The sequence below is a fragment of the Eurytemora carolleeae genome, unplaced genomic scaffold (genome assembly GCF_000591075.1).
Source record: "Eurytemora carolleeae unplaced genomic scaffold, Eaff_2.0 scaffold1006, whole genome shotgun sequence".
NCBI classification, from domain to species: domain Eukaryota; kingdom Metazoa; phylum Arthropoda; class Copepoda; order Calanoida; family Temoridae; genus Eurytemora; species Eurytemora carolleeae.
This window is the reverse complement of record NW_019396893.1, coordinates 90330-103747: the sequence shown is the minus strand read 5'-3', so window position 1 is coordinate 103747 and position 13418 is coordinate 90330. Positions and strand designations below refer to the sequence as shown.

The window sequence follows — 13418 nt, the reverse complement described above, 5'->3', positions numbered from 1 at the left end:
TCTTTAGATAAAAAAGTAACTTTACTGTCCTGTCTAGTAAATTATACCATCTTTAGATAAAAAAGTAACTCTACTGTCCTGTCTAGTAAATTCTACCGTCTTTAGATAAAAAAGTAACTTTACTGTCCTGTCTTGTAAATTTTACCATCTTTAGATATAAAAGTAACTTGTAAATTTTACCATCTTTAGATAAAAAAGTAACTCTACTGTCCTGTCTAGTAAATTCTACCGTCTTTAGATAAAAAAGTAACTTTTCTGTCCTGTCTAGTAAATTATACCATCTTTAGATAAAAAAGTAACTTTACTGTCCTGTCTAGTAAATTATACCATCTTTAGATATAAAAGTAACTTTGCTGTCCTGTCTAGTAAATTCTACCGTCTTTTGATAAAAAAGTAACTTTACTGTCCTGTCTAGTAAATTATACCATCTTTAGATAAAAAAGTAACTTTACTGTCCTGTCTAGTAAATTATACCATCTTTAAATAAAAAAGTAACTTTGCTGTCCTGTCTAGTAATAAGTTTTAAACTTTCCTGATTTCTGAATGGTTCAGGTTAGCATACAAATAAGCCAAACAAATAAGACAAAAATTTTGAAAATGCTGTTACGTTAAAAAAATCAGTAAATTTTAAAGAAATAACATGGATCCGGATCCGAATCCACTTTTTTTCCAGTGCAGATCCTGGTTCCGGATCCAGATCCGCATTAGAATTAAATGGACCCTATGCACTGCCCCTGGTATTTGAACTAGATAAAATAGTTAACTACTTTTGATGTCACGTTGATTCAAGGGTTCCTTGAAATTAGTTAGAAAAAATAAACAAAGTTTGATCAGCCCCCTGCGCTTGCACACACGTTTGCACATTTTCAGAGCCGGAAATTTAGGCGAGTATCCTTGAACAAAACTAACGAGTTTTCTTTTAGGGGTCTATACATCTACGTAGCAGGAATTTTAGTTTCTAATTCTCAAGATTTTCCAAACCAAATAAACAACACCGCCCCCCCCCCACACACGTATCCCAGTAAATCATGATTCCGGAGAGTGAATGCCTGAATTTCATGCAAGTACCGTAAACAGGCCTAAGGGGGCTTTTCACAACGGGGAACTGGATCCTGGATCCAATGTTTCCAAAATCAAGATCTGTCAATTTAATCTCAGACAAGAAAAGGAGGGGAAATATCGGTGAACATCTTTAATTAAAAAAAAATCATTTTAAAATTTTTACCTTTAATTAAATCAATAATTTGGAACCTTCCCCTTTAAATGCATTTATTTTNTATATTGATATGGATAATGATATACAGGGTGTCCATTCTTATGTTTAACTAAGATATACTTTTGTTGGGCTAAGATATTCTTATGTTGGACTAAATTATTCTTATGTTGGACTAAGATATTCTTATGTTGGACTAAATTATTCTTATGTTGGACTAAATTATTCTTATGTTGGACTAAGATATATTTTTGTTGGGCTAAGATCTTATGTTGGACTAAGATATCCTTATGTTGTACTAAGATATTCTTATGTGGTACTAAGATATTCTTATGTTGTACTAAGATATCCTTATGTGGTACTAAGATATCCTTATGTTGTACTAAGATATCCTTATGTTGGACTAAGATATTCTTATGTTGGACTAAATTATTCTTATGTTGGACTAAATTATTCTTATGTTGGACTAAGATATACTTTTGTTGGGCTAAGATCTTATGTTGGACTAAGATATTTTTATGTTGGACTAAGATATTCTTATGTTGGACTAAATTATTTTTATGTTGGACTAAATTATTCTTATGTTGGACTAAATTATTCTTATGTCGGACTAAGATACACTTATGTTAGGCTGAGATATCCTTATGTTGGGCTAAGATCTTATGTTGGACTAAGATATTTTTATGTTGGACTAAGATATACTTATGTTAGGCGAGATATCCTTATGTTGTACTAAGATATACCTATGTTGGACTAAGATATTCTTATGTTGGACTAAATTATTCTTATGTTGAACTAAGATATACTTTTGTTGGGCTAAGATCTTATGTTGTACTAAGATATACCTATGTTGGACTAAGATATCCTTATGTTGTACTAAGATATCCTTATGTGGTACTAAGATATTCTTATGTTGGACTAAGATATTCTTATGTTGGACTAAATTATTCTTATGTTGGACTAAGATATACTTAGGTTGGACTAAGATATACTTGTGATGGACTTAGATATTCTAATATCGGACTAAGATATTCTTATGTTGGACTAAGATACTTTTATGTTGGACTAAGATATTCTTATGTTTAACTAAGATATACTTTTGTTGGGCTAAGATATTCTTATGTTGGACTAAGATATTTTATGTTGGACTAAGATATTCTTATGTTGGACTAAATTATTCTTATGTTGGACTAAATTATTCTTATGTTGGACTAAGATATACTTATGTTGGGCTGAGATATCCTTATGTTGTACTAAGATATTCTTATGTTGGACTAAGATATTCTTATGTTGGACTAAGATATACTTTTGTTGCGCTAAGATCTTATGTTGGACTAAGATATTTTTATGTTGGACTAAGATATACTTATGTTGGACTAAGATATTCTTATGTTGGACTAAGATATTCTTATGTTGGACTAAGATATACTTTTGTTGCGCTAAGATCTTATGTTGGACTAAGATATTTTTATGTTGGACTAAGATATACTTATGTTGGACTAAGATATTCTTATGTTGGACTCTTGATATTCTTTTGTTGGACTAAGATATACTTTCGTTGGACTAAGATATACCTATGTTGGACTAAGTTTAACTAATGTTGGTCTAAAATATTTTTATGTTGGACTAAGTTATACTTATGTTGGACTAAGATATCCTTATGTTGGACTAAGATATTCTTATGTGGTACTAAGATATTCTTATATTGGACTAAATTATTCTTATGTTGGACTAAGATATACTTAGGTTGGACTAAGATATACTTATGTTGGACTAAGATATACTTGTGATGGACTTAGATTGTTGGACTAAGATATTCTTATGTTGGACTCTTGATATTCTTATGTTGGACTAAGATATACTTTCGTTGGACTAAGATATACCTATGTTGGAATAAGTTTAACTAATGTTGGTCTAAAATATTCTTATGTTGGACTAAGTTATACTTATGTTGGACTAAGATATTCTTATGCTGGACTAAGATATTATTATTTTGAACTACAGTGAGAACCAGAAAACTGTTAATTAAAAAGACGACATCATAGCAATACTTCAGCGTATTTGATGTTGTTACAATTTATTAAATCAGTCATTAAAAAAAATGAGTATGCACAATTTCTGTGTCTCATTTTGTTCATTGGATTATACAAGAAATGAGGATTGGATTATCCAAGAAATGAGGATTGGATTATACAAGAAATGAGGATTGGATTATACAAGAAATGAGGATGAGATCTACAAGAAGATCCATATTGAACTGCTTGAAGTCTCACTGTTTTTCACTTAATTTACAAGCTATTAATTGAAACAAGATTAGGGTTTTTTTTTGTCCAAGATTAGGACATGTTGGACCAAGATTTGGATATATTTTTGTTCAAGATTAAGACATGTTGGACCAAGATTTGGATATATTTTTGTCCAAGATTCAAAGATATGCCGGACCAAGATTTGGATACATTTCTGTCCAAGATTTGATATGTTAAACCAAGATTAAGACATGTTGGACCAAGATTTGGATATATTTTTGTCCAAGATTAAAAGATTTGCTGGACCAAGATTAGGATAGATTTTTGTCCAAGTTTAAAAGATATGCTGGACCAAGATTAGGCTATTTTTTGTGGACCAAGATTTGGATATATTTTTGTCCAAGATTAAGAGATGTTTTGGACCAAGATTAGGATATATTTTTTGTCATTACAAAACTTCATTGTTAAACATAAAGGTACGGTCCGGGAATCAAATGAGACATTTAAAGTTTAAACGTCACGAATTCAACAATAAAGGAATGTAACAGTAGTTTATAATTAAATGCATAATGTTAAATGTTCTGTTGTATAATTTTATTCATTCTATTTCATGCTATTGCATATCATGTTTATATTTTAAATAATATTTATAAGGTTTCTTTTTTACTTCCAACATCCGAAATCAATCAATGTCGATTCTTATATTTTAAATTTTAATTAAAATTATTTTAATACCTCATAAAGTCTTTCAGAAATAGATTTTTAAAATTTACCAAGTGAAAATAATCAAGTTTCTAGAAATAATATTTTTTCATTCTCATGTCCTTTTTCAACTTTTTAAGCAACATTTAGTAAAAAAAAGTATTTTTTCTTGTACAATCTCATTGATACCCTGGGGATGACATGGGCTAATAAAAATCATTTAATTTTTAAAAATATAATTTTTTTTCAAATTCGATCTTTATATTCCACAGGAAACCTCGGGCACTCAAACTAGTTTATAATTATCGAGAATTCCTGAAAGTGTAAACAGAAGAGATATGCTTGCTTACCCAGAGTTGATTATTATGATAGTAGGCATCGAGGAGCCCGATGATATTCTCATGACGTAATTCATGCAGAATTTCAATCTCGACTGTGAAATCAGACAACTCCTCCTCATTCTGGAAATAAATAAATATAAGTTTAAAAAATAAATGAATATCAATATGTTACACATAAGAATAAGAAAAGATTGACATCGGAAGTGAGGAACTGATCGCCCCGTTCATATCATATCATAATCTGAGTTCGTTTCCCTTTTCACTTTGTTCCTTTAGCAACCGATTTTCCTTTTTTTATTTTTTTTTGTGATTTTAACATATTTTTCAGATTGATTTTGATCGTAAGAACTGATAAGCTTCAATCCAGACCGAAATATATTTTCAAGAAATCTGGAACTAACGCAAATTTTATTTACTCTGTAAGGTTTGGAGCATTCCAACACCGAATTTCACATATCAACTGTTCCCGTAGTTATAAGACCCTCAAATCATCTGATAAAAAGTGATGGATATGTTTTACATATTGATGATTCTGTAATAAATACAAGAAAAGAAATTGACAGAATTTTAGAGAAAGAAAAACGACCATAGCTTCTTAGAAGAGGTTTACAGATCACCATTGATCACTTTTTTTATGAACATAAAATAAACCTTTGTACTCGCATTTTATTATAGATGTAGTTTTATTTTTATTGTCAATGAAATTAAAATGCTGTTTTGATTTACTGAAGTTTTATTTTTACCAAATATAATTTAATCTGAAACAGTGCTTAAGACCTGATGCATTGGATCCCCGACATTGTAGCTCCTTGGATCCGGATCCTCAAAAAAATATGCGGATCCACGGATCCGGATCCAAGGGGCAAAATATCAACCCAAAACTGAATAAATAAGCAAAAGAAGAGGAACAAATCAGTGAGTCTTTGAGAAGGATTTGGATCCGCATCCCTGTTTTCAGTACGGATCCAGGATCCGGATCAAAATGAAATGGATCCTTCAGGATTTATTTTAGAATACCTCTATGTTTACTTTTTTACAGTGCTTAGGATCCATTTAATTTTGAAGCGGATCCGGATCCAGGAAGCCAAAATATATTGCGGATCCAACGGATCCGAATCCTAAGCACTGTTTTTTTATAAACATTAAAATAAACTTCTCGCATTTTAGTGTCAAGTAACAAAATTTTAATTAAGACTCAAGAAAACTTTTTGCTCAAAAAAAACATATTTTTAGTGAGTAACTAATGACTCCTCATTATTACCTTTATTTTTATTCAATGGCAAATAAACTTTTTGCATAAAAAAAGAAAAACAGAAAATAAGTTTATTACAATTTTTTAGTAACAGAAATAATAATGGGAAGGGAAAAAAATGTAATTCTGAAACCAAATTATCTAATCTGAACCAATTAACAACAAAAACAAATTCTTCATGGATATATATTTTGAACAGTTTGTCAACAAATTTCGTTATAAATTTACGATTTTTAAAAATTTTGGGAATATAACTAAAAAAATAAACATCAAAAAACAAGTTTTAGATCCCTTTCCAATAATGGTTAACGAAAATTCGTATATTTTCAATAATTTAATAGAACTCTAAAAAAATTGCACTCGCTACTTTAACAAACATATAAAATGAGGAAAAAATAATTTTTGAATTCCGTCCTATATAAACGATTTTTCAAAATATCTTTTACATGATAGGTTTAAATAAAAGTTTCCAGGGAAATTACGCTTACAGTCTCTTAAAAATCAAACAGTAAAATGTACCTCAAGCTGGCAGATCTTTGCTGCTGCAAGCCTATTTGTGACTCTGTGCCGTGCTTTATGAACCTTCCCAAAAGCTCCATCTCCCAACTCTCCCACAATTTCCCAAATATCTTCTGGGATTGTATCACATTTAATATGTTGAAAACATCCTCGTTTCTTTTTACTGTCGTTTCCGATATTTAGAACTTTTTTCAAACTGCTTAAAAACGACATGATTCTCACTGTGTAGTTTATACACTAATATTTGAATAGAACGATATCACTGAATTTACCCCATTAGTATCGGAGTTTAAATCACTTGTAAAACATTAAAGCCTTAGTCACCATTTTTACAACCGACATGATAATAGTTAGTTAGAACTTTAGAAGTGCACTAGCACTAGATAGGGTGCGCAGCTGTGTATGTGTTTCTATTCTGTGTATTTCTCTACCTGCCTTCTTACTTCTTATGCAGATTGCAGACAAACTCCCGAGTCCGGAAAAATTGCAAACCTTTCTCTGGGACAGCGCATTTTAGGGATAAACTTAAATTACACATTTACGAATATATTCACGTTTTTAGTGATTATTAAGGAGATGTCTGGATTTTACGTTACAATTGTAACGATTAAGCTCATTATGTGCAAACCAGAAAACTGTTGAATAAATGTCGTCTTTGCTTTTCCTTTTTCTTGAGGGAGGGAAACCCTGGCCACCATATGCCTCCACTTAACAGTAATTCGAGCCTCCTAGTTTGCTATGTTCAGCTAGCTACCTATTTATATATATTATAAAATGTGATCTGTTTGTTTTGTATCCAATAAGTGTTAAAACGGCTGAACCAATTGGTTCAAAAAATTGTGTGGCAACTCTAAGGATTATCATTGGTCAGAATTGAACTATTTTGCCTCCACTGTTTTTATAAATTAACCAATTCAAACAGAAAAATATGCTAAAATATTTGTTTTTTTTTTCATCACATGAATTTTGCTGGAAAGGGGCTGCGCTGCTCATTTGACATTTTGACATGAAATTTGGGAAAATATCACAGTAAAAATTGTGCACTACAAATGAAGTCTCAATTAGGGCTGAGCACCTTCTGACATTTTTTAAAATTGTTCCGTTCCATTCTAGAATTAGGGCCTTCAGCTAGATCATTTGTTCTGTTTCCTTTTTTTCCAATCATTCTGTTCTTGTTCCGTTCCATTCTGTTCTTGGTGTTCTTAGTCAAAGAACAGTCTGTTCTGTCAGTCAGTTCTGTTCGGTTCTTGGTGTTCTTAGTCAAAAAAACAGTTCCATTCCTGTTAAGTTCTTTGTCCAGACGCCCCGTTCCTTGAAAAGGGGGGTATACAATTTTTAAATTTAGAAAAAATGATCAATTTTAGGACAGACCCCAGGATTTAATATTTTAAACCATTAAAAAGAACATGGCTTGGCTCAAAATTAAAATTTCAATATAATAAAGTAAATTGTACTTAAAAAAAGAATGTAAACAATGCCGGACAAGTGTGGTAGGACGGAATAATGGTGAATTATGACATTATTTGTGGTCGGACAATTGAAAGGTTATTATGCCTTCCCTCCCTCATTAATTTGACTGTTATACAGAGCGTCCCATATCATATTAGATTATCTCCAATCTTTAACGCCAAAATACGCACATAATACTAAAAAAATCTAGCATTTTCTGCAAACAAAACTCCTATTAGCCTTATTCATTTTTTTAAAATGATTCATTCTTCTTAGATTTTCTGATTTATCCCCCAAATTGTAATTTAGACCCAATGATGAGGTCTAAATTGATGTGGGACACCCTGTAGTTATATAGTGAACTTTTCAATTTAAGAAGTGCAATGACAAATCTCTGGAAGCTACACAATATGCTGGGAAGCCTCGGATGAAAAAATTATAAATAAATGAATTAGATTGTTTTAAAATTTGACACTTATAACTGAAATAAATTTATTTCTGACGTTAACTCACGCCCGCTTGTTTTTTGGACGTGACACCAGGAGGTTGAACGGTTTTCTGGAGTATGCTTGGGAATTGACTAATTCCAGTGTCCGCCGCTAGAAGTCTCTGTATACCGGTTAAGAACGCGCGTTAGCGGCGCAACTGTTTTTACGCCCGACTTTCCCAGGGCCCTCGACTTCCCTTCACATAAGAAATATAAGAGAGTAAACCCTATAAATCCTACTCTGCGGGACTCAAGTCTGACCAATCTCCTTTCCGCTATTCTTATGTTCAGGATTTTATGTATGAGTCATCATACCAATATAGTTACAAATGTCGTCTTTCATGTTATATTGATATGGATAATGATATACTCGATATACAGGGTGTCCCAAAAAACTATTTAATTCAGTGACGTATGTTACAAAAGTTGTCTTTCATGATATATTGATATGGATAATGATATACAGGGTGTCCCAATAAACATGGGAATTCAGTGACGAATAGTTAAAAGTCGTCTTTCATGATATATTGCTATGTAATGGTATACAGGGTGTCCCAATAAACATGGTCTGGGCTTGCACCGCATGAAAAAATGTTTACCTTAAAACCTCTGAAAATGTAAAGATTCATCAAATAAAACTATTATAGCAATAATTACAAACATAATTTAATTTTTTAATAGATATTTTGTTTGTTTTGAAACATATGTTTTCATGTCGATTAAACAATTTGTCAAAGAAGTACAAAAAGTATGAATTGCATATAAAAACAATAAAAATTGTCAAACGAAATATGTTTAGAATTCGAAGGTTATAATGATCTGTATCTGTAAAAAAAACAGTTCCCTTACTTTTTTCACTTTTTGTTTTCTTTTTCTGTGCCCCTCTCCTGGAAAAAGGGGACACATGTCCCTTCCGCCCCCCTGGCCCCTAAAGCTACGCGTTGCTTGTGAACCACGACTTTTATGAGGATGCACTGAAAATCAACTGACACTGTATTCATATTGAGTATACGAACAGAATAATCTATTTATGCTATTGGGTATATAATATATATATATATAATATAGTATATAGGACATTTTTGTGTTAAAAGTATTATAGCTTGTTGTGAGTTCTAAGCCATTTTGGTTTCGTATTTTATTTCTTTTTTGCATGCTTTTTTGTTTTTATCCAATTTCTTGTTTTCAAGTTATTTTGGGATACTATGCATACAGTGAGAACCAGAAAACTCTGGAATATATAAGAAGTTTAGACTTAAGTTTTGACATTAAGAATAAGTCCAATGAACATACGAGCTGCATTAATTTTGCAGTGTAAACAGACTCATTTCACTTTAAAAGTTACCTAATAAGTTATGTAGTAAAACTATTTGCTTTGCAACAAGATCAAGTATTCTTAGGTATTGCTATAATGTCGGCTTCCTATTGTACAGTTTTCTGATTTTCACTGAATTATTTCGTTATTATGTTTAATTTGATACACAATAGTTTTCGTGATTTTATGTTCTTTTTTGATGTTTTCTAGTTTTCATGTCTTTATGCTTTCTTGTTTTCATGTTTTCTTTTTTGGTGTTTTCTTGTTTTCATGTCTTTATGTTTTCTTGTGTTCTCTGCTTTCTGTTTTCTTGTTTTCTTGTTTTCATGTTTTCAATTGTTAATTCTTATTTTCATATTTTTCTGTTTTCATGTTTTCTGTTTTGTTGTTTTCATGTTTTCATGTTTTTATGTTTTCATGTTTTCATGTTTTCTTTTATCTTGTTTTCTTGTTTTCTTGTTTTCTTGTTTTCAGGTTTTCATGTTTTCATGTTTTTATGTTTTCATGTTTTCATGTTTTCATGTTTTTATGTTTTCATGTTTTCTTTTATCTTGTTTTCTTGTTTTCTTGTTTTCAGGTTTTCATGTTTTCATGTTTTTATGTTTTCATGTTTTCATGTTTTCTTTTATCTTGTTTTCTTGTTTTCTTGTTTTCTTGTTTTCATGTTTTCATGTTTTCATGTTTTCATGTTTTCATGTTTTCATGTTTCCTTTTTATCTTTTTTCCTTGTTTTCTTGTTTTCATGTTTTCATGTTTTAATGTTTTCTTGTTTTCATGTATTCTTGTTTTCATGTTTCTTGTTAATTCTTGTTTTAATATTTTTATGTTTTTTTGGTCCCGATCGGTTCAGCCGTTTTGACGTTTATTAGGTACAAACAAACAAGCAGACAGACAGACAAACAGACAGACAAGCCATTCCTGGTTTATATATAGATGGATATTATTAGTATATTATTCTAATAGTATTAGTATTGGTATATTATTCTAATAGTATTAGTATTGCTATATTATTCTAATAGTATTAGTATAAGTATATTATTCTAATAGTATTAGTATTGGTTTATTATTCTAATAGTATTAGTATTGGTATATTATTCTAATAGTATTAGTATTGGTATATTATTCTAATAGTATTTGTATTGGTATATTATTCTAATAGTATTAGTATTGATATAGTATTCTTTTAGTATCATTAGTATATTAGTATATTATTCTAATCTTTATTTTGTGATATTACCCCTTTTCCTTTTCAACGAAAGAAAGAAAAAGAACACTTACAAAGCTCTAAAAAGTTGCTGACATAAATAGAGACACGAAATCAAAAAAACTGCATTTAAACTATGAATAAAATCTTATTTTTGTTTACATTAAAGAAAACTCCGAAAATCAGAACTAGATCTATAATAAGAGGGAGAGACCATCTATGCATGGTAGTGGAGCTTGTTATTTAAAAATTGTAAAAAACGTTTCTTCTGCCGGCTGAAACAACTGGTAAAATTTTACAAAAGACTTTACGCTCTTATTTTCAAATTGTAACTAACTATCATGCATAGCCGGTCTCTCCCTTTAACTGTCATCCTCCCATTCCACAGTTTTATGGGTCACACTGTACAAAATCAAATTTTGAAATCCAGAAAACAATATTTCCGGTTTGCATCAGTGATTCCTCTGTGTAGATATGGGCATCGTATTTTTTGAACGAAAAAAATACTTTGAAGAAAAAGGGTGTCGTTTAGAAGAAAAAAACGAACGATGTACAAATGAAATGGATCGTTCAACGAAATGAAAAATCAACGTTTTTTAAAACGAACGAAAAAATACGATTGAAAATCGTTCGAACGAACTTGAAAAAACGATTGTTTTATTAATGAACGAACAAATTTTGCAAAGGATTTAGAAAAATTATCGTTTTTACTGAACGAACTATTTATTAGAACACATTTTTTTTGAATGCTAGTTTTTTATTGAAAGAACGATTTTCCTGAACAAATGATTTTACTGAATATTCTCTCAGTAAGAAAACGAAAAAGTTAAAAATTTAGTGAACATATTTAGAACGAACGAAATCAATTTGGTTGAACTGTTGATAAAAACTAACGAAATGGGTTGTTCATGAACGATGAACGAACAAAATGAAAAAAATCAAACGTGCCCATCTCTACCTCTGTGAAGTACCGAATTTTCTTCTTCTGGAAAATCTCTCTTCCGAAAATCTAAAATGACTCATATATTGGTCCAACCATGAGCCAGCCTTGGGTTCCTAGAACACCTAGGCACAAAATATACGTTAACCATTTAATTCAAGCCGAGGCTTTCTTCCCCCCCCCCCCCTCCTACCCCTATAGGTGTGTTACAGATCTATACTTACCTGCACATAGAGGGGGGGGGGGGGTTCTGTATGTTAAGAATAAAAATAAAATTAAAACATTTTATTGATAATTTTAGAGCTAAATAATTAAAAATGAAAAATGAAAAAATTAAATAATAAAAGTGTAAATGAGGGGGGGGGAGGATATATATTTATATATGTATATATAGAGGAGACCCGCATACAAAGCTGTCTCTCTTAGTAAGTATATATACCACAGGACCGGACAGTTGTTTAAATGCTGCCAACCGGTGAACATGTATCACGTGAGCTCCTAAAATAAACTTTTTAAAACAAGTTTTTCATTTTTTCTTCTGCTCCTAATATTGCAAAACACCACGACATCTGCTCTAGAAGGTATTTAAATAATATAGAATATTGTTTTACTATCTATAAAAAATATTAAGACCTTTTTACCTTGTTTTTAAAACATATATTTTGCATGATTTGCCAGAGTTGGATTATGGGTGTAACAAATATAGCACCAAATATTCAATTTCACAATATTTGCAAAATTCATCATTTTTACAACCGACCTCAATAAGTTTCTGAATCAAAACAAAAGGTATTGTTTATATTTATTAGAAATCTAAACCATACTTGGACTTCTTTTTTCATGCTTAAAAAACATTTTAGTGGTGAAAGTTGCTTAAAAATATACATAATTTTTAAAATGCAATAATTTTTAAAAATCTGTTAAATTGAATAATTGAAAAAAAGCATCAGATGTATCAAGATTATCAATAAAAGTATTTACGTGTTTCTGGTAGCATTGTAAACAAACATGGTATTGTCTAGCCTGGGAGCAATGTAAACAAACATGGTATTGCCCAGCCTGGGAGCAATGTAAACAAACATGGCATTGCCCAGCCTGGGAGCAATGTAAACAAACTTGGTACTGCCCAGCCTGGGAGCAATGTAAACAAACATGGTACTGGCCAGCCTGGGAGCAATGTAAACAAACATGGTACTGCCCAGCCTGGGAGCAATGTAAACAAACATGGTACTGCCCAGCCTGGGAGCAATGTAAACAAACATGGTACTGCCCAGCCTGGGAGAACAAACATGGTACTGCCCAGCCTGGGAGCAATGTAAACAAACATGGTACTGCCCAGCCTGGGGTTGTTTATATTCCATCAAGAACCTGCAGTACACAATATTGTATTCAAATAATTACGGTAATAATAAGGCAATATAATATGCATTTTATAGTTATTACACTGTTTAGATAGAACCAAGGATGTAATGCAAGGAAAGTTAATTGAAGTTACGTACATATTGAAACCAGTTCTCTCTGGGCGGAATTTGTAAACAAGAATAGAGGCCTCAGTGTTCGTTTAGTATCAGAGGAGGTTAAAAGCATTTAATTCTGATAATTTTGATAATTCACATAATAGTTTCCTATGACCAGAATAATTCATTGATTTTTTTTGTGAAAGATGGATCCCATGCCAGGCCTCGACATCCGTCTTGTGTTTACATTACCGCCCAGAGACAGTACACTGCAGTACAAAAGATGCCTACAC

At 31.2% G+C, this 13418-nt stretch overlaps 1 protein-coding gene across 1 annotated transcript in view; it reads right to left on the bottom strand.

Moving 5' to 3' along the window:
- LOC111709848 (STE20-like serine/threonine-protein kinase) overlaps positions 1–6709 on the bottom strand; it is a 33246-nt gene extending 26537 nt beyond the window's left edge. Inside the window, exons 1-2 of the mRNA XM_023483767.1 lie at positions 6274–6709; positions 4512–4622 (exon numbers count right to left, since the gene is read on the bottom strand). Of these exons, the coding sequence (XP_023339535.1) occupies positions 4512–4622; positions 6274–6486 (324 nt within the window). The 5' untranslated portion in view covers positions 6487–6709. The remainder of the gene's footprint in view (positions 1–4511; positions 4623–6273) is intronic.
- Positions 6710–13418: the final 6709 nt, after the last annotated feature.